Source organism: Odontesthes bonariensis, chromosome 1 (assembly GCF_027942865.1).
Source record: "Odontesthes bonariensis isolate fOdoBon6 chromosome 1, fOdoBon6.hap1, whole genome shotgun sequence".
NCBI lineage: Eukaryota > Metazoa > Chordata > Actinopteri > Atheriniformes > Atherinopsidae > Odontesthes > Odontesthes bonariensis.
In genome coordinates this window covers 28,918,962-28,945,538 of record NC_134506.1, presented here as the reverse complement: position 1 = coordinate 28,945,538, position 26,577 = coordinate 28,918,962, and the positions used below count along the sequence as shown (strand labels likewise).

At 38.9% G+C, this 26,577-nt stretch overlaps 1 protein-coding gene across 1 annotated transcript in view; it reads right to left on the bottom strand.

The window, feature by feature from the left end:
• The window catches only part of ush2a (Usher syndrome 2A (autosomal recessive, mild)), a 222,274-nt gene that overhangs the window by 100,575 nt on the left and 95,122 nt on the right, over positions 1 to 26,577 (bottom strand). Inside the window, exons 35-46 of the mRNA XM_075463126.1 lie at positions 26,147 to 26,371; positions 25,367 to 25,447; positions 23,389 to 23,577; positions 19,055 to 19,195; positions 16,138 to 16,213; positions 15,756 to 15,841; positions 13,268 to 13,427; positions 10,000 to 10,162; positions 9,741 to 9,888; positions 6,276 to 6,433; positions 5,037 to 5,184; positions 3,157 to 3,312 (exon numbers count right to left, since the gene is read on the bottom strand). Coding sequence (XP_075319241.1) covers positions 3,157 to 3,312; positions 5,037 to 5,184; positions 6,276 to 6,433; positions 9,741 to 9,888; positions 10,000 to 10,162; positions 13,268 to 13,427; positions 15,756 to 15,841; positions 16,138 to 16,213; positions 19,055 to 19,195; positions 23,389 to 23,577; positions 25,367 to 25,447; positions 26,147 to 26,371 — 1,731 coding nt within the window. The remainder of the gene's footprint in view (positions 1 to 3,156; positions 3,313 to 5,036; positions 5,185 to 6,275; positions 6,434 to 9,740; positions 9,889 to 9,999; positions 10,163 to 13,267; positions 13,428 to 15,755; positions 15,842 to 16,137; positions 16,214 to 19,054; positions 19,196 to 23,388; positions 23,578 to 25,366; positions 25,448 to 26,146; positions 26,372 to 26,577) is intronic.

Here is a 26,577-nt window from a genome sequence, read left to right as displayed (position 1 = left end):
TGATTCAGTCTGTGATAGCTGACATCAGTAAAGATGAGAATATGACAGAGATAAGGACAATAAACACGAGGAGAAAATCAGTGTGGCCTCATTGTTGACTGCGTGGAATGAGAGCAAGCCGTCTGATGTATAAAGTGACCCTTCAATCAAACAATGCTCTCTGTTCATGACAAAAAGACTGATTGCTGAAGACATCTTATCCTAAAGATGGCTTAAAAAAACACAAACTGCACAAATGCAGACGCAGAGTGTGGGGAAAGAAAATCCTCTTTTAGGATTCAGAACATTAGTTGTGGTTTATGAACATAAATTCTCTTCTAAACAGAACAAACGGACAGATAAAACTAAATAATTACACAAGGCTCACAATTTTACACTAAAAACTCATATATGTGTGTGTCAATCTTGAGTTGTTCATGTTTTTTAAAGGGCCAAATGCAAATTAATGCAGCCAAATACTGTAGCCAGACAGGAACAAGAACCAGATAAAGTATGTGTCTGCTTAACTCTGCATTTTAGGTTACCCAGCTCACTCTTGGTTTCTTTTTTGGTGTTTCATCAGTTTTGCTCAACTGTGCAAAAATTTGCGTTTTTAACACATGCTTTTCCAGCTAAAGAGAAATTTGACATCTCATAGGTTTTCAGTAACAAAATCTCTTGATCCCAATTTCTGCATTCGACTTTTCAAGAAAGACGAAGTTGTAGATTAAGTAAATGGTCATTACCTGAGTGTGTCTGATTTAATTCATGGTGTGATTATTTCTGCCACTCACAGACATCCACATATAAGACACAGAAATCACCAAGACACACACATTGTTGGTGAGCCTGTGTCTCTCTCATGCTGTGTTAGCAGGTACGATATCAGAGGTGTCACTAATCGTTTTAAACTATGCACTTTTATGTTCACTTCTCCCTCTCTGCTCTCCTCCTCCTCTGCTCTTCTGTCTCTTGCGCTGCAATCTTCTCTCTGTTCTTTCATAGAACAAGGACGCATCAAGACAGTTTGGCTTAAAGAAGTCTAAAGAGATGCCAGAGGCACAGAGGTAGAAAGAGAGATGGAAAGAGAGGAAACGTCTGGTATTTAAAATTTATACTTTCTTATGCCTTTGTTTTGAACTTGAACAGCAGAACTTTCCCAAGTCGGCCGTTTATTGTTTTCTGACTAAGACGAGGGTGTGAAGAAGTGTATGCATTCAATACTTTTAGTAACATTAGCCAAAGTGGCAAAATGTGTGTTTATGGATTCTGTGTTACTGCATGGTTAGCAATATCTCCAGACTGCTCTGATTAACTTTTATCAGTGTGCACAAACAGCCTCGATTCTACACACAGACACATTCTCTCGCTCGCTCTCTCATATACACAAGCTGTGTAAAACAGACATTTGTTTTCCAACTATTAAGTCAATAATAAGATTGTTCTTTTGTTGTCTCAGCTCCTGTGAATATTTTGTTTCTTTTGCAAAGTAAACTGAAAAAAGGAAACTTTTCAGTTCAGATACTTAGGAACTGAAGTCAGAGAACAAGATACAAAATGTTCCATTCCTTGTGTGTTGAGTGTAATTTAGTATGAATTAGTTAATCAAATAACCTAGAGGGGTTCTAACACCATGAGGTGGGGCACCACATGCAAAAAGACATTTTTGTCATGCTAGTTGACATTTGGTTATAATACACAATTTGCATATGAAAGCATACAATCTGAAAATACTGGTAATCCAACAAAACTGTCAAACTTGTTATGATTAAGTAATCAACTAGGAAAGTTTAATGATGATTTTTCTAACACAACAACATTTATACATTTAAAAGATGGATGGATGGACATTTAGTGGTAAAATTACAGACTGTAAACAACTGAAAATCCCCTCACTTGACCCTCCCATTCCAAAGTGTGTGTGGGAAACTCAGGTGGCCACAAAAAAATGTGAACATCCCTCTCTACAGCCAGTGCTTGGTTTGTCTATTCTGGGTTACTGCACATGATGGTGCAACCTCATCGGTGGCAGACTTCATAGATGAGGAGCTGAGCTGATTCTTTAGATATAAATGGCTTGTATTAAGGTTATAAAAAGGCAATGGTTATTACTGACAGAGGATTCTACACTAATGAAATCACAGCTATACTTATCACTACAATGCCTTTCTGCCACTTATTCACCCTGTTTAAAATACACTGTAGTTTAAACATGAAAAGTGATGATTATAATATATATTAATGTTAAATCAAGCATTTAATAAGCAGTTGTTTTACCCAAGCAAATGAACATTTCCAAGGAATTGTATTACTCTATTAAGCTGAAAATGTTTAGAACTTAAGTTTTTAGATTATTCCCATTTCTGGGAACCTGAATCAAGCTAAATAGATTTTGTATTTAAAAAAAAAAAAGATCCAAACGGACCAGAGGCTTGAAGACTAATTTCATATCTGTACCAATAAGCTCAATTATGCATACAAGACATACAGACAAATAATTATGCCACAGCTCGAGGCGCTCATTTTCGGAATTTCTCCAACATATAGGTTCACCTTCCATCAGGAAAGAAAGAAAAAAAAAATTCCTTTCAACTAACTATGATCAAACAATACCAATGATCATCTACTTGAGAAGTGTGGAAATTTCTCTATTCTATCATAGATCATGATGCGTTGGTAGATTCTGCATCAGTACAGTGGCGGAAGAGAGTTTACAGGCAACATTAAACTAGTCAATTACTGTTCATTATGAATTTACTGTCTCAGCAAAACAATGCAATTGCTCAACTGTGTTGTCTTACTTTGTTCAACAGTTGTGAAACCCAAAGCAAGACGACTAAGTCGCCTAGTTCTCTTGCATTGTGTAGTATTGAAAGAAATTTTCACAAATTAAATATTTAGGTAATTCAACAAGTATGAGGACCTGTATTAGCTTTCTCACCCTAAAATCTCAATCTCAAGATTGAGATGGGAGATTGAGATTCGTTGAGCAATGGAGGTCTTTAACAATGACACTTGGAATACTAGTCAAAAAGATTTCGGGCAGTCTTTTGAAACGTTACTATGTGCCCACTCATTTGTATGGCGGTTGTGTCCAGACTTTGTAAATATTGAAATTCATATAATGCAGACTGCTGGTGGAAAGAAATTGAACTTGTAATGTACAAGTGTTTGTACCTGCTGGGAGTGTAGTAACAATGATTGGAAGGCTCTCAACACATCCCTGTGTATTACACCCTCTGATCCAGAAGCTGTAGTTTGTGTAAGGCTGTACGTCAGTCACAGTAAACCAGATGCTTGCTGTTGTACCTCCATTCAACACACCATCACCGACTAAAAGACAGAGAAACAGTGACATGTAAATCTAATGGAGTGGAAACTGGTCATCTTGGTAGCACATTTATGCATGCATGTACATGCACTGAAAACAGAAAATGGATTAAAAAGAGATACAATGCATACTGAAAGAATGGGAAAGGAGAGGAGGAGTGTTTATAATGCAGTAATGCAGGGTGAGTTTAACTGGTTGATCAAATGAGAGAGGTCTCCATATTGAAGTTATGCAAGTCAAAGAAAAGAAAAAAGCACAAAAAATGTAAGCTTTTCCAATATATTGCCTGATGAAGGCAATTTGCATCACAGAAACAAGGGGTTATGGGCAACTAGAGTGAAAGACCATCTCTCTCTTCCTTTCACAATCTCCTATCCGTCTCTCCACTCGTTTTCATCTGTCGGTTTCTCTGTGATGCACAGATCAAAGTCACACACTGTGTGTGTGTGTGTGTGTAGTGTGTGTGTGAGCGAGAGAGACCGGGTGAATATACCTAAATTAAAGGATGAGTGTGGGCATGCGTATATTCCTTTATCCTCAGTTCTTTCCATGTCCACTTCTCCAATTCTGTTTTATTGCCATCTCCACAGTTTTGTTGTTTATCATATCTTACACTGTTTTACATGCAATCTCTTCCTATACATCTATGGAAAAATAAGCTTTCCATCTCCCCTTTTCTTCTATACTATTGTTTTATAGCTACCTGTCTTTGTTCTTCCTTCCATCCACTATTTCCCTCTACGCTCCAACATCATCTTCGCTCTAAAGTCACTGGCAATATCAAAAAACCTTGCCTTTGCTATACCAGTCTGGTTTGATTACTCCTTCTGTCATTTTTCCATTTCATGCCTGACTTTCAGGAGAAGTTGGCTTTGTTGGTTGGAAGTGTGATTGTGGGTTGTGTGTGCAAGTGTGTGTGCACTTGTAAGTCCATCTCTATCCATATTGCACGGCACGACTCATCTTTGAAAAGCCTTTTATCAAAAAACCCACTTGGCAGTTTTGAAATTGGTAATATTATTATTGTGCTCTCAGGAAATCAGCAGTAAGTACTGTATATCAAGCATGTCTACACATGAGGTGTATTTGTCAGTTGCTGCTCTCAAGAGAATCTGATAAGGACGCAGACACTGTGAAACACCATCCAACGCACTACCTTTATGTAGCAAGCCTATTACAGTTTTCACACCGGTCCAATAAAGGGAAAGAAAACATTTAAAGATAAAAAATGTTACATTTAGTCATTCATTTATTTAGTCGAATGATCCAAGATTACAAATCTGTTGGTGAGAGTGCCTGAATCTCTAGGTTTTACCTGTAATTGAGGGATGAAATTAGAGTCAGATGTTTTAAATGAATGGGATAGCAGTCAGCTGTGGGTTGGAGCCCCATCTTATTGAAAGAACGTGTAATTATACAAGTCATATTTGTCTTGTTTTAAAGACAAAAATTTATATAAGTGTATTAAGACATGGACAAATATAATTTGTATGAGAAATTAAAATATGCTGCATATGTAGACTGTAAATATCTAAAGTATTTGCAGTAAAGTGCTTCTAATGACCTATCTAAAGTGAAAGGGCACTTTACAAGTGTGGACTATTTATGTTTCAGGCAATATTTCTGCAGAACTATATGTTCTGAAGGGTTCACAAACTTTCAAGGTCCACTGAGTTTCTGTATGTGACAAAGAGAGAGACCCAGACCAAATGTCTTTGTGTGTCACCTTTGCTTTTGTAGTAAACTGCGTAGCTAAGGTTTCCATTTGCTCTCGGAGGCGCTGTCCAGCGGGCTCTGACTGATCTAGAGCTCTGATTGGTCAGCTCCAGCAGTATAGGGCCTTCTGGGGCCATCTCTAACGTACGCATCTCCACCTGGTTTAAAAAAATAAAAAAATAAATAAAAATACGAGGCCACAAGCACACTGATAATCACAGACAATCTATACAGAGAATTTCTTTAATTGTGAAATAATAGCATAAAATCTGCCCTCCTTTGACAACGGTCATAATCATGAGATGTTTACCTGAGCTGATCACTTACAGTGTAAACACATACAGTAATTATGAAATATGAAACTGCCTGCTTTTTATCTCTAGTTTTCTGCTGGATTCCTTTAACAGTTTCTCTCAATTCAAACTCACTGTATTTCTCTTTCCGCCATTAATGTTTGAATTTCACCATTTCCTCTGCTGCCCCTTTTAACCTTTCCACCTCATCTATCACTTTTCTCTGATCATTTACACAGTCCTTGTCATTTAAATCTTTTATTCCTAAATCCCACCACCCTCACCTCCTATTCTCATCATCCTGTCATTGCGTCCTCTTCTTCATTTCACCCCCCTCCTCATCCTCTTCTTTTCTTTTCCTGCAGACTCAGCTGTTTTTTCTGGTGTTTGACCAAACACGGTATCCGTATTGGAAATATGCCTCAAAACATGACCCGTCGTCAGAGTCGTCATTGAGCAAGGACTGGCGTTTTCTACCAAATGTCACTGTTGCCGCTCCAACCGCACGTTATCGAGCCCAGAAAATCGATCACCTTTATGACGCCCCGTGACACATGCACACATAAACTTTGCACATGTCTGAGAACACATGCCAAGTGTATTTACAGTTTTGTGTGTCACAACAAAAGTGTACTCCCTGAAAATCGGTTTTGCCGATTAATTTTACTATCTGATGGAAGATGATTGACCCAATGGAGGATTTTGTAAGACGTTCGTTGCTTTAAGTACCAAGTGTTGATTGGACGAATAAAGTTGCTTTTTGCAAGATTTTATGAACTTTCTTTTTTTCACGAAGAAGAATAAATTAAATGGATTAAAAAAAAAAAGAGGACAGTTTGACAATCTCGAGTTAGAATTACCAACGCTGCAATGGCTTATAGAATGAAAGGTCCCATAGCATCTTAAATTGTTCTTGTCAAATAGTGTCAGTGTTTTCTAGTTAGAGATTCACCGACCATCGGCCCCTTTCCACAGCCCTGTGCTGTACAGGCCTGCAGCCTGAGGACGTGTCGGCTCCAAGGAGAGAGTCCCTCCACCACAAAGAACCTCTGGAAAGAGCTTGAGTTTAAAATCAGAACTCCATCCAGCCAGAGACCATAGCTTTTTATAACACCTGTCAAAAGAAGACATCAGATTATAACATGCATGAGGTACAGAAGTAAATAATAAAATGGACAAATGCAAATCTTCAATGTGGCAGAAAGCTTTAAGATATTAAGTGAGCCTGTTTGAACTAGATAGTTCATGTTTTTGAAGTATAAGCATGTATTGTTCTTATTGTTTAGTTTATAGGACAAATGTGACATGTCAGTCTGTACACCACTTAATTCTTCCATACCATCACAGTGAAACCATTGCTTTATGTCCTGCCCCAAAACGTCTCTGAAAAAGCACGTAATCAAAACTCTTACTTTAACAGCTTCAAAATACAACAAAACATTTGTCGAAGACTGTATGAAACATCTACACTCGTCAGTCATTTTTTTCATTTTTTCATTGTAAATTTAATTTAATTTAATAATAATTTAATTTATTTGTATCAAACCAGTTTTTAAAGATGTCATCTTCTGACAACTTTTGTCCACTTTTTTGTTGTTGTTGCGTTGGTCACTCATATTATGTAGGACTGTCTAAAGATGGTGAGAAATTCTAATCATGAAGTGAGCTTCGCAATGTTGCAATGCACTCTGGGTCACTGTATTACGATGCAAATGAAAACTGACTTAGGGGCTCCAGACCTGCTAGTCAGTGTGTCCTACAGATGAAAACAGCACAGAAATGACAATTGTAACCAAAGGCGTTACGAGGATGAAGGCCCCGAGAAGGACAGTAATACAAGAATGAACACACACACACACACACACAGCTCAGCTCCTCATCTGTGAAGTCTGCCACACACATAAAAGAGGGCGCAAATAGGTGTGCACACAAACACATCCACAGGCACACAAAGATCCGCACACACATTTAGATGGGAACCCACGTGTCCACGCACACACACACACACACACCAGCACAATAATTACATGACATTACATCTACCTAATAAAAAAATGAAACAGTACGGTGCCAAATGTGCTTTTCCTTAATAAAAATGCATACAGGGGGCTCAAAAGATCAGTGCTAAGAACTAAGAGTCTATTCTGCTATAATCATGTGTGGGTTTTATTATTTCTCAATACAGATATACACACCTATCAGGGAAGTGAAGACACAAAAACCCCACGGACGCAAGTTATCTAGGAAGCTCTTAATGTGGCCAATCACATGCATGTGAGTGTGTATGTATATGTGTGCGGACATCTGTATGTGCTTGTGTGTGTGTGTGTGTGTGTGTGTGTGAATAAGCCCATATCAGTATAGGCTGTAATAAAGACAGGTTGGGAAATGAAGCAGCGAATGCATAACAGGCTTATTTCCCCTCTTTGTCTGCGTGTTGCCCCGACCTAATCCCCGAGAGGATTATCCCCCACAAATCCCTGCAGAATTGGGGAAAAGGCGGGGGGACACTGAGAGAAAATAACACAGGATATAACTCCTCTGGAACCCATCACCATCATCATTGTTGCTATTCATTTATTTAAAAAAAGAGGAGTAATTGAAAAAAAAAGAAAAAAGGAACTCAGCTTCTCTGCCTTTTTAGCAAAAATTAAAGCTTTTTAAGCATGAGATAATCGAGTAATCATGATTAAGTGTCTGCCTTGTTATGAATTTCTGTCATCAGATGAGAAACGCTTTAAGCCATTTATGCAGGCTAAAATGTACACACATCACAGGGTTTATGGTGGAAAAATGCACCCATGTGGGATTGAGCATAAAACACACATGACTCACATTACATACACATGAGCGCATCATAGAATTACACAAACTTTAATGAGCATGACAGTAAGACTCAATATGTGGCAGTGTGTTGTAAGTTAGACTGTGAGTCAGTGGGGTGGGGAGGATGGTTTTTAACGCTAAATAAACGGGATGAGATACTCTGTTAATACTTTATTGTTAATATGGTCCTTGATCGTTTTTTTGTTGTTGTTTTCATTTAGCTTATGGTAGATAATCTAACTTCAACCGAACAGCACTTTAGTGGTTGCAGAACCACTTTAAGATGAATTTCATTAGGACACAAAAAGCATTGTGTCAAAGCAATTTCAACGATTTCTGTTTTTCATTTTCAAGAAAAAGTATTTCATGGTATTTCTGTTACTTTATTACAATTACTCTTTTGGTATACGCTGGCATTTGTACAGAGAGGTAGAGTACTGTGGAAAACAAAAGTGGAAGAGGATGTCAGGAATTAATGGAGAAAGAGATGTCATACAGGTCCAAGGCTAGCTTCAGCTGGTGAATTACATATGGGGATACTGGGTCTTTCATTTTCTTTTGAATGTGTTTCTCAAAAAAAGTGTGCTCTGGATTCAACAAATGTATATCTTTTAAATATAATTTGATCTATATAGGGTCACGACACCACAAAAAAGTTAACTCAAGATACAGACTGACTCCTGATTTTGATTATTTTTGTTTTATAGTATGTGGAAAACTAACAAACAAATATGGACTATGAGAAATGACTTTCTTTTGTGGATGCTGTTGTATTATGGGGACTACAGACAGCAGCATACTTACTGATTATGGATCCTTCCCTTCTCTCTTTCTCACAGAAACACTGTATCGTGTAGTTTCACTATACTGCATAAGACCCTCTTCTTTTGACAACCTAGAGCTTCTAAATTCCATTGACAGAATTACAAATGAGCATCAAAAAATGCTGGAAAAATGTTTGCCTTGCACCCAGTTAAAATATGATACAGTTATTCCAATTCCTTGCAAGATAATGAGATAAATGTAAAAAGAAAAGAGAAAACAGACAGAAAGTCAGTCACTTCAAGCTATGTGCTTCCAGGCTGCAGTTCTCACTTCAGTCAAAAGGGAGCACTTTTCATCCACTTAAAGGAGCTCAGCGAAGCACTGGCCTCTCCCTATCCCTCTCTGTTAGTCCCAGTCTTAAACTGTTTCCTTTCTTAGCCTTGCTCCATCTCTTTCCCCTTTCTTTCTTAATAATTTATGTTTTCCCCTTTTAGTTCCTCTTTCTATTTCCCTCTGTTCTTTTACTTCTACCTGTTTTATCTCCATCTCAGCTGATTTTCTTCACACAAAGAGAACCATTCTCCTTTTAACGTGTTGCAACTCTTTTTCTACATGTTTTGTCTGGCTGGTTTTAAATAACTTTACTGTGTCCAAGAAACTGTAATTACATGAAATATGTTTGAAAAAGACTCATCCGTGGAAATGATTGATATCTTGTGTGTTTATTTTTATTTAGCTCATGTTTTGATTAAATGTAGATGTCAATGTTGATCTATGTTTATGTATGTACTTGATTGTGTGTGTATCTCAGTAGGTGTGTGCGCTTTCACCATTCGGAGTGTCAGGAGGAGTCCAGCTGACGTTGAGTGCATGTGGGGACAAAGGAGTGACCAGCGGCGCAGGAACATTCTCCGGGGTGCTCTCCTCCGTCTGAGTCTGGCTTGGCGGGCTTAATGTGCACCCACCTCCTGTGCAGGCCTGACATAAACAAAACACACATACAGAAAAACAAACATAAGGCTGGCTATAATAATGCAAATCAAATTAAAAATAAATGCATTTTTTTAAAAAAGAGTAAAGGGGACTCACAGCCACAATGACAGTGTAAGATTTTCCAGGGGTTAGGTTGCGGAGTGTGTGTTCTTCAAAAAGTTCCGAGCTGTTGTAGGCTAGCACAGGCTCTGCGCCGTCATATGACAGGAAGATGGAATAGAACTCCAAAACACCATTTATCTGAGAGGGTCGTGACCACCTGGAAAAAGATAGGAGGAAGCAGAGATTGAAGATAATTTACCACTAGAGCATTACTTAAACATCCCATTCTGAGCGAGCTTTTACGTGAGATAAATTCATTGCATTTCACAGGGAAAACGCTTTTAATTACACCACATGCATTATAAGGTCAGAGCATCCTTTTTATTCTTAGATTAAATATAAAGGTGACGATAATAAAACTGAAATCTTCCTCTTGAAGACAACAAAAATATAACGCTGAAAACGGCCCGTCATCATTTCGCTCCACGATTGCAGAACTTGTGACTCATATTTAGTAGATTTAGATGTTAACACCACCAATGATTCCATTAGGACTAAAAGATTATGCAAAGGCAGTGAGATAGAGAGTGTGTGGGCTTTTGGATAGTCCAATCACAGCAAAAAATTGGTCTGTATATCTTCATGTGTGCAGATGTCCTTATATCAAACATACAAGCAGACTTAATAAAATGTCGAGCTGGACAGAGACAAGCATACAGCTTCCTTTCTGAGGTAGGGGTGTCTCCTTTTCTATATTTAGAACAGTTGGGTCATCCCCAGCACAAACAGAAAAACATTTGAATGTTTTCTTACAGATGGTTGATATGTTTCTAAATGGTAAGTTGATATCAAAATTAAGAAATTAAGATAAATGCTTCTCCGTTTTAAGAATACACTTAAAACTGACCTTTTTTTTTTAAAAAAAGAGCTTTCTATCAATTCTCTGTTATTTGTGCTCTGTGCTATTTAGGTATTTGTCAACTGTTTTTTGGCCTTTTGTTTAATTTATCTAATTCCTTCTTTTAGCGCTGCTCATCTTAAAGTGCAGTTATTTGCAAATTACTTTTACTATTGTGAACAGTTTTTCTTCTACATTGCTGTTTTCTACATTACGAAACAGTTGTGTCCTAATGCTAAACTTATCTTGTTTTTTTTGCTTTGTTTGTTTATTTACTACGTCTTTTATTGGAAATTGAGGATCTGCTGAACTTGATGACTTACATCTTTCTAATGTGCTTATTAACATGACATAATTTGTAATGAGTGGTGAAATAATTTCATGTAAAACTTCATAATGTGATCATTTTCCAATGATTCTGAAAGAACACTTTTGGAGAATAAGTGGAAAACAATGGGAGCCCTTTATTATCAATTTATTTAATTATTTATTTCTCAAAGTAATTATTTAATCAATTAACTGACCTGCAATTCTTACCATTCCCAGAGTGTAACCCAACCCTCCTGGCATGGCAGAAGAGGGAGGCCATTTTAAAAAGTGATGGATTCCTTTCTTGTTTCCTCCCATTAAAAATCCAGTTCTTGAATGACTGATGAGTGTGTGTTAGCACACAATTAGCCACTATGGCTAATCTGTCACATTTATTTCAAGATTTATATGCTGTCGATTGGCAGTGTGATGTATGTCCACTTTTGAAAAACCAAATCAAAGGGGAGTTGTAATAATCTGTATCATAACTCACCACGGTAATGGTTTTCAAAATAACATTGGTTTAAAAAGTGTGTTCAGAATTTACAGTGAAGTCGCTGAGGGCTTTTTTCAGCATATCGCAGTCAAATCCTCACATGACAATACATACTGTAGGTTAATGTCATATGTACCAACATCAATGTGATAAAAACTGACTTCATGATTGCTCAGCATTATTCGGGGCTCAGAAAAACAAAAACTGCACTTTGGGTGTTTTAATTTTAGCCAAGCAGGTACAGAGACAGGGAGGTATGCTGTCTTGAGCACAAAGACTGGCAGTGCATGAACGACTGTATGGGTCTGTCTATGTCTGCTTGTTTGTGTACAAATGTCTGAGTTGGACAAGTTAGGTGAGGGCACATAAAAACCGTTTGCAACTTGAAGTCTTCCTGAGCCTCTCACATCCTCCTACTCTCACTCTTTCACACAACCCTATCTCATTTTCTTTTAATGCGTTTTATCGACTCACTATTCACATTCTTTACTTTACAACACCGCTATATGCTTTTCTCCACATCTCAGTCTAGCCCTCTTTCTCTTTGTCTGCCTACTCATTTTTCTCAGCTTTTCTCACAGTCAGTAGAGTGGTATTGACCACGTATGAACTCTCAACCTCTGCCTATTACCAATGTGCTAACAAGGCAATACGCCGCCTTCCCACATCTGGTGAGTATGTTGTTCAAAAATGTTTTACAGGCTTCAAGACATGATGCTGGATCTCGTGCTACGCCACAGGATTTCTTTTTCATGATGTCGTCTGTCTAAAAATGCACGTGCAAATTTTTACAGGAGACTGATAAATGAGTTTTATGTGCAACAATTCATTTTCCAAAATGCTTCATTCAAAAACAGACTTTTACATATTTTTCTAAATTTATGTGTACTTCTAATCTGTGGATTTCCTCTCTAAACCCACTTGAAATTATAAATGTTACTGTATTATAAATAAATAAATGACTTTTGTGATACTGATATTGTTTCAGCAGCCTATTATTTGTCTTCTTTTTTTATTTTTTACAATTCCAAACTGAAAATAAAAAGAAAGTAAGGACTCTTCTGTCACATCAAAACTAAAACTATGTGCTTACCTAAATAAGTCAAGCTTTACCAAAATCACTGTATCTTCACCTCACTACTTGCACTGCCTTCAAATGTTACACACACACACTCTCAGACTCACACACAGATACACCGAGCACACTTGCACATGAACCTGAGCTCCATCTTCCACTGTCTCCTCTGTGAAGATGAAAGGTCAAGCGCAGAAGAATATTCTTCATGCTAAACACTACCGCAGAAGGTCACTGACTCTGTTGCTCCAGCTCCGACAGCATTTATGAAAAACAACTAAAAAGTTACACTTTTACACTTGACTTACAACTGTTTCAGATAATGATTCAATAAGATTGCTGCTGAGAAGTTTCTTGGCAAGAACATGCCTGTGTGTTGTGTAAACAACTTTAAAAAAAAACTCAGAAAATGTATCTATGATTGTGTCCCATACTATGCCATGTTACACAAACCCTTAAGTATTACTTACTGATGAGAGTTCTGGGAGAGTTTATGTGGTCACATAAGCACAGCATGCACTCTTGTACATGTTTGTATACTTACTCTACAAATATAGTCCTAGAGTCCAGAGGGGTAAGAGTTGGTGGCTGTAGGGGTCCAGGAGGAAGCTGAGAGGTCAGAGCTGTAGCTTGTGAACTGTTTGTGCAACCCACTGAAGTGCATGCACTCAGTACCAACAAGTGGGTGGAGTACACACCAAGACCTGAAACAAAAAGACAGATGCAATATTGTGAAAAAGTCTTAAAGCAATACTATGTAACATTTCTACCTTAAAATAACAGCTTGACAAAAATTGTGAGAATGAGAATGAGTTTTAATATTACGATTGGCCTGTCTCCTATGCCCTTCAGGGGTCTGAGTTGGAAAAACTGCGCTATGTAACTTTGCTGGACCGGCCCGGGAGCAGCCCGGGAGCTGAGCGGAAGTACTTCGGCTTTCTTTCTAGCACACCTACCGCAAAAACGAATAGACCCCTCTCACGCTCCCAGGTACATTTGATTACTCTTACCTTCTCGGTCGACATAGCTTGCACCTTCTGACTCCTCGCCGGTTCGTCAACAAACGTGAAACGTGAAAGCGAAAGGGTGTTGTATTTACGACAGTGTAACTGTACATTACCTCCAAGCCTATAGGGGGAGCTCCATAATGGGCTTTTTGAGAAGTTACATTGTATTGCTTTAAGCCTCCCCTCATTTCTTTATAAAATGCAAGGGAAATGGGAAATAAATGCAGAAATTATTTAAATACGTGCAAACATAAGTAATGATACAGTTTATAGCCAAGAACAGAGTTTGTACACACAATTCTAACGAGCTTGAAAGTCAGTACTTGGTATGAGAAACTTTATTCATCACCACAGTCTGAACTCTCTTGGACAAGCCTCCTTGTAAATTATTTAAAGTAGTCTTCAGAAAGAGTTCTCCAGGCTTCTTGGAGGACATTCCAAAGCTCTTATTTTGAAGCCGGCTGCCTTGACAGGATCTGGGGAGGATTCATCACTCCAGAAGACCTGCTGCCACTGATTTTCAGTGCAATTCTTTGTGTCATTTAGGAGTCCTCATCCTTTTCTAACTGTTTCCCTTCCTTAAGAATGGCTTCTTGACTAACACCCTTTGATGGAGACCATTTATGATGAAGTTTCAGTGAACAGTAGAGAGATCAACTGAAAGTCCAGATACATCTCTCAGGTCCTGTGTCAGGTTTTGCATGATCCTATTTCTTAAGAATATTACTTTCAGATACTGTTCATCTGTTATAGACACACTGCACTTTGAGTAGCACCATGTTGATGCAAAAATACAGTTCGACAATATAAAACGAGTTCTTTGCCAAGTTGTCTGTTATGCATCGACTCAACACTGGCTCATTCATTGAGTTAGTGGGCTTTTAAAGTTTGAATGATAAAATACAATCCTTTAAAAACAATCAGGTACAAGGACTAGACTGACAAGAGGTGAAAAGTAGCTCATTTCCAAAGACAACCATTGCTCAAGACCACTTAAATGGTTAAAAGATTTCAAATAGTCTGGCTCTCTGGAAGCATAATACAAAGAAACAAGGGATGGCTCCAGATTTTCCACAGTACTGTGCACTGAAAGTTGCAAAGAAAAGCAAAAAAAAAACACAACCTAATGAATATCTGACACATAATGACCCAAACTATTCTGTATTTTTTTGAGAAGCAGTCCTCTCTTCTGGCTCTGTTACATTACTGTTGTTTCTCTTTCTGTGTAGACAGTGTCTCTATTTCACAACTATTCAACATCTCCCTCACTGTTGCAATCTTCCTCTCTGTAACACTATCTGTTCTTGCACATATCGTATAATTACTATGTCCATAATCCCTCCAATCACAGTGAACATCAGACACTCTGCATTATTAACCCAGCATGGATGATATGTGCTCTTATGCCTTCATTAACTTACAAAGACACACACACACATACACGACTGGGCAGTGTGACGTTCTGCTAATCATACGAGCATGCATGTAAAATCAAAATGAGTGGTTATCTATTCTGCTCATATAAAATGCCATATTGGATGACTCCCCAGCATATCAGCTTGTATGCAAGTTTGTGTACATTGCTACATAGTATGTGTTTGTGTATATTGCTTTGAATGTGTCTTGTACTCTATGTGACTGTGTGTGTGTGTGTGTGTGTGTGAATCCATTTGCATCTTGTTCAACACTCTAGTCTCAGTGGTGCGACATGTGTTTCATACCTTCTTTAGGTCTCTTTAGTGAAAACTTTCAAAGCAAATTGTGTGTATGCATGAGCACTAATGTTTAGCTTTCTTTGTTTCTCCGCTGCTTCATTTTCATGTGCGTGTGTTTTGCCTCCTTTTTCAAAGTGCTATTCCCTCGGTAGGAACTGAGACAGTCTTTACTCTTTCAAATGCTAATCCCCCATCTCCATTTTGCTTTTCTCCACTTTTCCCCGTCTCTTTACACTGAGGCCCCGTCTCTCCAGTCTCAGCTACAGCACACACACACACTCAAACACACAACGTGCGCTCTTCTCTTTACCAGTGATGTTGTGTTGTCGGTTTTTCCCTCTGAAGACCATTTGGTTGTTGTCATAGAGGAGGTACTCTGTAATGCCTCCATTGGGCCTATCATTGTAACAAAAGAGTGAAATGAGGGTAATATTGTGATGTTATATGCAATATTCCTAATTATGCTGTAGTGCATGTACATTCAAGGTAAAAAAAAAAGAGATTTTGATAAGAAAGCAGATCAGTAAAGCAATGATTTCTTCAATGTTAATGAACTAAAGCACTTAGTGCATTAGAGAAGTTCCTGATAGAAAATTGGGTTTGTGTTTATAAATAAGCAACATAATCAACAATTCAGATGAACATGTGGTTTTGATATGAGAGCAAAGACAGGGCAGTTGATGCTTCATTACCTTGCTGGAGGTCCCCAAGTAACAAAGAGTGCTGAGGGGGAGGAGTCAACAGATGGAGGGGAGACGGCATCGGGAGCTGAAATTGTAGATACATACAAATAGAAATATTTACGTCAGCTTCAATAGTTAGCACAAGGAAATGGACGCAAGAGACTAAGTATTCTATCCTTTTTGGTATATATCAATTAGGGGGAGTGGGGGTGATAGGGTCGCCTACACCAACCAATTATTCCCAGTGTTTTTAAAACTTTTTACACATTCAAATTTGTCTGCAGTATGTAGAACACACCCCAAACTGATCTGCCCGCAGTCCCAGCTTTTTTGTTTTCTTACATTTCTCCAATTTGCTGATAATCGCAAAAGTATTCTTATCGTCCATTAAGACAGATCAAAACACTATCTGTTTATGTTGTCTAAAAGAAATCAGCGACAACCGATGAAGGATTGTTCCACGTCCTGGAGGAATACTTCCACCACTGCTCACTGTGGCTCTATTTCAAGGGGCAAAGGTAGCATCAATCACCCAGGGGATAAAATCAGGCAAGGTAACATGCAAAGTTCAGTTGAGCTATGGTTACAGTTTTGACGTGACCATTTAATGAGACCACTGTCCTTGTTCCAGCATACATGCACAGGAGCGGAACCATGTTATTAACCCAAGTGTGTCCAAACGGAAAAGGGTGGAATGCCCTCTCCGGGTTGGGAATGAGATCTTTCCCCAAGTGGAGGAGTTCAAGTATCTCGGGGTCTTGTTCACGAGTGAGGGACGAAGGGAGCAGGAGATTGACAGGCGGATTGGTGCGGCGTCTGCAGTCATGCGGGCTCTGCACCGACCCGTCGTGGTGAAGAAGGAGCTGAGCCAGAAGGCGAAGCTCTCGATTTACCGGTCAATCTATGTTCCTACCCTCTCCTATGGTCACGAGCTGTGGGTAGTGACCGAAAGAACGAGATCGTGAATACAAGCGGCCGAAATGAGTTTCCTCCGCAGGGTGTCTGGGCTCTCCCTTAGAGATAGGGTGAGAAGCTCGGTCATCCGGGAGGGGCTCGGGCATCTGGTTAGGATGCCTCCTGGACGCCTCCCTGGTGAGGTGTTCCGGGCCCGTCCCACTGGGAAGAGGCCCCGGGGAAGACCCAGGACACGTTGGAGAGACTATGTTTCTCGGCTGGCCTGGGAACGCCTCGGGGTCCCCCCAGAAGAGCTGGAGGAAGTGGCCGGGGACAGGGACGTCTGGACATCTCTGCTTAGGCTGCTGCCCCCGCGACCCGACCCCCGGAGAAGCGGAAAATGATGGATGGATGGTGTCCAATGATGCATGATGTGTGGACACACTTCACTTTCTCTGTGAGAGGTTACCGTACCGGTAAGTATAGCTAAATTCACTGCACAGACGTTGTTGTTGAGTTACTTTAATGGTGATTTTGTCAGATTAAGATGTGGTTAGAAAATCTGGATTTTATCAGACAAGAGGACTATCTGAAAATGCTTTAAGCAGCCACAAGTTGACATACAGTCTTAATGGGCTGCTTTGCATACACAATTTCCGACTCGTTTAGCCCTCTGACAAAAGAAACCAAAAAATATGTGAATAAGAGCAGCTTTGCTTGAAATTCAGCTGTGTTATACTCTGGGGCTTTACCATTTGTATGAAAAGATGCAAAAAGATGAAGCTTCGGAGAATGTGCAGAGCGCCTTGATCCAGTTGAGTCTAATTGGGCATAACTGAATTATCTGGCTGGGTTTTCTTGATCCCGTACTATTTCGGTTCGATGGACATGTTAACATGGATTTAAAAAGTCCAGTTTTGGTTGGAGTAACACACTAAATATTTTTTTTACAGTATTAAACATGCTTACTAAGAAATGGGATTAGGTCTTAGTCTTCCAAAGGGTATATCATATCATAATAAATAAAATACGTCTCATTTAATCTTCATTTTAGCATGAAGACTTTGTCGGTATACTATGCCTTATTTTCATATATATATATATATATATATATATATATTTACATATATACATATATATTATACATATTGAGACAAGAGAAACAGTTTTCACCTACAAATAAAGAATTCAAAGTAAGTTTATGAGCATCAAAATCATTTTTCAGTCAATATCTAAGAAAATGCATAATCCAATTAATTAAACCAAATTGTGCTAAGTCTTCTCTTTATAAAACTTACCATTCAATGGCATGAAACGTCACATTTTAGTAATACAATGTCATTAGATGTTAGGCTATGCTCCTTGTTCCAGAGAGGTGAATAAGTGTGCTGATGTGTAAGACTGTGTCTGCACAGCCTGCGTCTGTGGCAACAGAGTTTTGAATAAGTTCTTTTTGGAGTCTCACTGACATGTTTCAGTGTCTTAACTCTGTGCTCAGTGAGAATCAATACAGTAATCTGTTTTTTCCCCTTTTACTTCAGATTGATTTTTGCGTCTCTGTACTGACCCCTGCCGTCACATTATCTCCCCAACAAGGCTGATTCGTCCAATGCTGATTAATGTACTGACTTACACATGAAGAAAAATATCTCTTTTTCACTCCATGTTCTTCTGAGCTTACATTCTGCCCTTTATAACTTCCCTGATAAGAAAAATTCTTCTCTGTGCTGTCAGCTTGTCATTTACTCTGAATTTGCGTCACTCTTTAATAATTTTGTGTGTTTCTATTTTATTTAGCCAAGTGACTCATTCCCCCCCCGCTCATGTTTTTTTCATTCCAGCTTGTCCTCCGTTTTTTACTCCTGCTGCTCTTCAAGAACTGAAAATTTCCCGAAGGAGACAGGACAAGTGTCTTAGTGTGATTAGAAGTGTTTCTGAGACTCAAGAAGCAAAAGCAGTCACAAATTATCACAGCTGGTAAGGGATGAAGAGAAATAAATTCAGGTCATGGGTGTATGTGTGTGTTTGTTACCTTCCTCTGGGGTTGTGAGGTTGGATCTCAAATCATCATCATCACCACTGTCATCAATTAGACTCTCAACACAGCCTGCAGGACTACAAGCACTCACAGTGACAGTGTATCGGGTGGATGGAGTGAGACCCGTCACCACACCTGGTGAGGAGCATGAACATAAACAAATTTATCACTAAGTGATGGCCTTTTAGTAAAATGTTTTAAGAAACATTTAAAAAAAAGTATGAACCAGCAGTCAAGTTCATAATTAGTTGGGCAAATCTTCCCATTCACACGATGGAATTAAAATAAGAAATCAAGGTGTGATCATGAGTTGGTAATTAGCTTTAAATCAAGGGACTAAACAAAAACATTCTTTTCACTGTTTAGGAATTACATCCATTTCTTACATAATCCTTTAATGTGGTAGTTTTTTTTGTTAAACAAGACAAATTCAGGCAGTAAAAGGTAAGAATTTTAATGCTAAGAGGTGTTGGTGTAAGTACAAGAGACCACCAGAAGAAAAACAAAAACAACACAAAAAACAACCGAGGCTCCAGAGAGAGCAGAAAATTAATCAACAGTAGGGTACATTCTTAAAAAGAGGGACAGCCCTAGTAAGCTCAGCATCTCCAAAAGATTTAACATTAAGCCTCATTTATGAGTCGTCTGCAATGTTTTAGAACCCCCCTCACCGTTTTTTTTAATTTTACTGCTGTCTCCGGTATTTGCCTAATTTTGATTCTTCTCAACCTGCTTCAGAATGGCAAGCATGGTGCATGTCCTAAAAGGTCTGTAAAAGCACCATAAACGTCCGTTTTCAAAATCATCAACTCACTGGAGTGGTTACTGGTATGCACTGGTAATCCATATCAAATTTCGTTGCGGAAATGCAAACCAGGCTAATACATCTAGCAGCCTTTCCGGTGCGAGAGAACTACAAACATCTCCTCTTTCCGGGTTCGGTGGCGAAGTAATATCAACGAACAACCAGTCTTCAATACAACTCAATGGGATTTACAAAATGTCAAATACAACACGACAGAAGCAACTTTTCGCAACGAAATTTGATATGGATTACCAGTGCACACCAGTAACCACTCCGGTGAGTTGATTATTTTTGAAAACGGACGTTTATGGTGCATTTACGGACCTTTTAGGACATGCACTATACTTGCCATTCTGAAGCAGGTTGAGAAGAATCAAAATTAGGCAAATACCGGAGACAGCAGTAAAATTTAAAAAAAAGGTGAGGGGGGTTCTAAAAAACATTGCAGACGACTCACTGGTTTCACTGGTTGATGTTAGCCATCAACCAGCATGGAGAACCAGCATCATATAGGCCTCACTCTGACACTCAACAAGCCAGTTACATCATTATGATCTGTTGAGAAGTCTGCTGCTAGCTCTGTGTTAGTGATAAGCAGGTGATGATTTTTATTATCTCCACTGCTGGACCTGCAAAAATATCCTTTATCAATCTAAAATTAATCTCCAACAAATGTTACAGTTGTCTTGTGTTTTTAAACTTGTTTTAGAGCATGTTTTATTCCGATGACCAATGGACATTAATTTACTTCGTATATACACAAATGGCCAAAAGTTTTGAAGTAAGGCCGATACAACTTCAAGTTTCTGCTCACAACGCCTTTCTTAAAAACCAATATGAATTCTTTGGATTTTGGGATGTATTTATTGAATTATAAGACTTTGTTTTCATTGATATGCACCATTTTCCTCGATTTACCTTTAGGAATATGGGTTATGTTACCGGACTGAATAAAGGTTAACAAAAGAAAAGAAGAGCTTAGTTTTAGGGTTGAGAAGATTTGGGTTGACTTTAGCTCTTTGGCTTTTAAGTGTTTGCAAACAAAAATCACAACAAATCTATACTGTGTTCATATCTCTGACAAACTACCAGGAAAATGGTGAGTAAAGACAAAAGAGTATAGACTTGTACACTGAGTAAAAAAGGATACACTGAGAGAGAAACTGCAAAACGCCTAATGGTGTCCAACAAAGGAGTTCAATACACCCTGAAGAGACTAGACGAAACTGAAAGTTATGATGAGAGAAAAAGGTCTGGAAGAAAGAGGGTTACTCCAAAAGCAGAGGATAAACACATTATTTTCCACAGTAAAAGAGATCGGTGGAAAACAGCATCAAAAATAAGGGGGGAAATCAAGATAACAAGTTCAAAACCTGACGTGAAAAGACGTTTAAGAAAGGCTGGTCTGAAGAGTTGGGTATCTGCAAAAAAAACCCTACTGCGTCCACAAGAAATAGAGATGTGACTGGGCTAAAGCACACAAAAATTGGACCTATGACGACTGGAAACAAGTTCTCTGGACAGACGAAAGCTGGTTTGAAATATTTGGTTCAAATTGCAGAGTCTATTTCTATGCGTAACACCATGGAGGTGGTAGTGCCATGGTATGGGGATGAATTGCAGGTGATAGAGGAGGAGGTTTGTTTAAAGTAAAATGGTACTATGAAGAAAAAACAGGACCACTCCATCTTCCAGCATTATGCAGTTCTATTTGGACTAAGACTTGTAGGGCGAAAGTTTGTTTTGCAACAAGATAATGAACCTAAATTAACCTTCTTCCAAGCTCTGTCAGGATTTCCTTGACAAAACAGATGAGGAAGGTGTACTTCGAAAGATGGTTTGGCCCCCCTCAGTCTGCAGACCTGTCTCCAATTGAGCTTGTGTGGGACGAAGTGGATCGATCAATCAGAAAAGCGTGCCCCAGGAATCAAAAAACAAAATGGGGACGTTTTAAAAAAATAGGAGCCAAACCAATAGGTGACACCGTAGTAGTTCCATCCACCTTTAACACATAAAAGACCTTGTTTTTTCAGTTTAGTGTAAGATTGGTTTGTTATGAAGGTCTATATCAACATAGCTCAATAGTCCAATTTAAAAGCTTTATTTGTTTCTATGTGCTACTGTTGCTAGGCAAATTGACAGTGTTTGGCAAACAGAGGCAGTAGTCTACTCTAATTGTAAAGCTTCAGTCGTCTCTGATTTTTTTTTTGTCCTAGCCGTCTTGCCTCCTCCACTCCTTTCTGCATTTTCAAAGTCACTCTTTCACATCCCTTCTTCTCCCTTCCACCCGCCCTCCCTTCCTCTCCCCACCTTCTGTGTCCAATCACCCAGCGCTTGTCTCTCGTTCTCACTTTCTCACAACGTTACCCATGTCTTTTAATTCAATTAGGGGCCAGGGCCCCACTCCGCTGCCATTACACCCTCATTTGCTTTCTGTGTTTTTTAGCCATCGGTGTAATTCTGCAGTCAGGTGTCGAGGCCATCATAAATTAAAAAGAAACCTTATTATGGTGGACTTAATGCTTGGCAAGGGAAGGGGGAGCGGAGCAGAAAAGAAAGACACTCAGAAAGACAGAGACAGCAAGCTCATCTTCATATTTGCCTGGAGACATGGTAGAGTGGATGAGAGGAGGGACGAATAGCAACAGCGGACGCAGACATCATCCTCATCATAAAAGATGAAGTGAGGAAAGATCGAAAAGTGAGCAACAGAAAGAGAGGAGTGATGCCAGGGTATGACATCATTGGGGTAGTCCTGAGTGTCTTGTTCCAAATGGAGACAGTCCCCTGAAGCTGGGGACTTGCCAAGGAGACATTAGCAGGGTGGCGTGAAACAATGTGCATGTATGTGTGTTTATTCAAAGGACTATAAAAAAGGTTGACGTTGTCCTACTACTCATGTCAAAATGTCCACCGTGAAAATATCTAGTTTCATGCCCAATCATGTCACTGATCTGTTGCCAAGAGCAGCTTTGAGAGGCAGAGTCTCAAAAGTAAAGATGGACTGAGGTTCAGTAATCTGTGAAAAACTGTCTACAAATTGTGGAGAAATTTTGGAATAATATTTTTCATCTAGAATCCTATCAAACAATAGGATAATATTCCTCTCTCGTAAGTCTGCAACTGTTCTCAGCTCCCATATCTTTATTCAGATTGTTGTTTTCGGGAAGAATGGATCCAACACAGTGGTAAACATGGTCTTGTCCAACCTTTTTTCAGACACGTTTTGCTGCCATCAAATCGAGATGAGCCAACACCGTTTTCATGACACAGTGAAATGTCTTATTTAAAACATTTGATGTATTTTCTATGTTTTCATAAAAGCAGATTCATGGGGTTTGCGAATCATTGCATTCTGTTTGTATTCAAACTTTACACAGCATCCACAACTTGCATTTTATATCATAGGACATGTCACATATGAGCAAACTATAGGATGACATGAGTAAAAAGAAGGTGTTAAACCAGCTTTTACTCATTTCCTGCATTTAAATTTACTTCAAAATATAAAAATGAGTCTTACCGGTGAAATTTCCATTAGCGAGGTAAGTGGCTTTGATTGGTGGTACTTCAGGATGGTCCTTATTGTAGGCCTTCAGCTCATATCTGTCAATTAGCCCTCTGATGTCACCAGTGGGTGGCACCCAGCTCACCTCGGCACTGAAGCCATCGATGCTCTGCACTTTGGTTGGAGGCGTCACAGATGTAGGTACTATAAAAAATAAAATCAGAATGGGAGAAGGAGAAATAAAAATTGATGAGAGTAGATTGGAAGGCAAAGAATATATATACGGTTTATCTAAGCAAGACCTAATACAGGTAATATTGAAAAAAAAAAAGAAAAGAAGCAAAGACAGAAATAAGACCATATGTGCAAAAGTCAACAGAAATATATCAAATAAAAGCTAAACAGGAAAATATACATGAAAAAAAAGCGAAACAACAGATCAGTAGCACGTTGAAGCAAAAGCATTCCCCATGTCTCTGCGTTTTAATAGGACCAGTAAATCATACCTCACCATTAGCATAAATAGTATTTATGAGAGTAGTAACTTTTTCAGCACTGATTTAATACAGCTAGGCATTCATTCTGAGCTATATTTCACAGCAATCAGCCTCCCTCCTTCTCTGTTGCACTCCCCTTATTCTCCGTCTAACACTGTCAGCCACTCAGGGTGGTCAATCCAAGTCTTGCCTTCTCCCTTGTCTGGATAAATTAGTGCTTCACAATGATCTTAGTTTTTCCTTCTCCAGTCATTCTTTCACCTTATTTTACACCTGCCCTTAACCTCACTATATTGAGATTAGTCCACACGAAAGTTGGCTATCAGTAAAAACTTGTGTAGCAAAGCATTTATCAAAAGGTATTTACATTTTATAGATTATTTACATATGCTTAAACATGTAATGATCCAGTGTTGACTGCTGGTTGTGTGCTTTGGGTCCATATCACAAAGCTTGAATAAATGCAGCCAGCACTGGGTTCCTGGTTCCATTCCCAGCTTGTTGGAGTTTCACAACATTTCATACTTCTTCTGTCTCTGTTTCCTGCACTTTTCTGATGATGTTATATGACAAGGACAAAAACCACCCCCCAAAAAGAAAAAGAAAAACATTCCATCTTTTTTCCGTGTTCTTAATCTCACTTATTCAAGTTAGCTATGCTTTTGGTTTTGGGCAGAATGTAGTTTAATGAGTCACTATCGTGTCCTTGTTTTGTTTCCTGTGACCTTCTGTCTTTTTTCCTTGCCTGCCATTAACTTACCATTTCCTTTACATTGTCTCCCCTTTCCTCACCAGCTGAGTCATTGTAATGCCTTTTATTACCCTATCCTTCTTGTTTTTAAATGATCCTTTTCTTTATTCCTTCATTACCATCATGTCTCTTATATATTTACATCTTTTCTTGCACCCTTCCCTTCTTGCTGGCCAGCCTTTTTTTTACCCCTTGCATCCTCTCCTATGTCTCCCCTACATTTCCATCTCCATTCTAATCCTCTCCTTGGTTTTTAGCACATCATCCCACTCCTTCATTTCTCTCTCTTTGGTCATAGCATGGTGTACTGAGACCTGCCAGTGTATCGTTCACTACTAACGAGCAGCTTTATATTACACAAGGGACCACACAGGCCATTCTGGGTTAACAGCCTTTTACTGTGGTGCCCTTTAAATAGGCCTTATCAATCTCTCATAGCGTCAGGCACAAGTAATATCAATGACTTTGAATAAGTCTAACATACTGTACAAGATAACAGTGTATACACATCAAAAATATCTTATGACCAAAGAAAATGGCTAATTCTAAGTCCCAACATAAGAAAGCATAACACACACAACATGCAAATACTAAGTACAAGATGGACTGAAGTTGTGTGTACTGTACAATTGTGGGTGGAAACTACTATCATCATATCTGGCAATAAATACATTAATACATACATACTGATAAAACCAAAACACACATACACTAACTAGTCCCAGAGGGATAAGAAACAATGTACCTTTGCTGCGACTGCGTCCTCTCTGCCATGGTCCCGCTGCCCAACCTCCTGCAGCCAAGGCCACAAACCTGTACAAGTATTCTTAAAGGATATGTGTGTGTTTGTTTGGATGTTGGGTTTGGGATCCACATGAGACAGAGGAGACAGATTTATTATAATCAGAGAAAATGTGCACAAAGACCCATCACATGCTCTTAAAAATAATGTGATCTAATTTCAAGCTGGAAACTGTTGATCAACTTTAAGCGGTTAGCTTGCAGTCATCTTTATGACCTTGGCCACAAACACAGGGTCCTGACATGTTTTTTGTTCTGACAGACTTTTTGGTAAATATTCTTCCCTGGTAAAGATAATTACAAACTCTGTAGAGTATTACAGACATCGACACTATATTAAAACCACTATATTAAATATTAAAGCTCCTGGGTGCTCCAGAGCAGTTTCAGGTGCATAACAAAGTTTAGGATACTTCAAAATGAGTCTGAAGAGCACGGTTTCACAAACTTCTCGAGTGTTGCTTTAAGACTCAATGTCAAATTATACATGTTTGTTAGTAGAAAAGACAAAACTCAAATCGGAGAACATGTCAAGGTACAAAGTGATTACTAGTTGTCAGTTTGAGCTGCTAACATGGCATGCTCTTATTTGTTTTCTGCATAAGGTCCATAGCCAAAGCATTGTTACTCTCAAAAAACTACAGTATTAGTACTGAAGGTGTGTTTTGTTAGGTGCATGGTTTTTCTGTTACGAAATTTGAAAATGTATACTGCACATCGCTACCTGTGAAAGGCTGTAGATTATAGTCTGTGGCTTGCGTCGTCGTCCCAGTGTAAACCAAAACTGAATCGTTTCCTCTGCAGTTGAACCGGCTTTCACTGACAGGACAGCCATCTAAGTAGACTCTAACAGAACGACGCGAGGCAACAGAGAGGTTAACACTTTGACTGGCTGGAGACTTTCTTTCATCACTGCGAATGGTAAGACCACGTATGCAACCTCCGAGGCCTGTGACGGAAGATGGGAAGAAAAACAGAGTCAATATGTAATCCTCTTTTTCTAACACAAGCACTTTAGCTACCATTATACTTTAAATTAAATTGAATATACAATGGCAGTATATTTGCAATTGGTCCTGGTTCACTCTGCTCATCTTGTAGAAAAGGAAAGGGACCGAGGTAAAGCTGAATCAAACAACTTCAAATATCTGTACT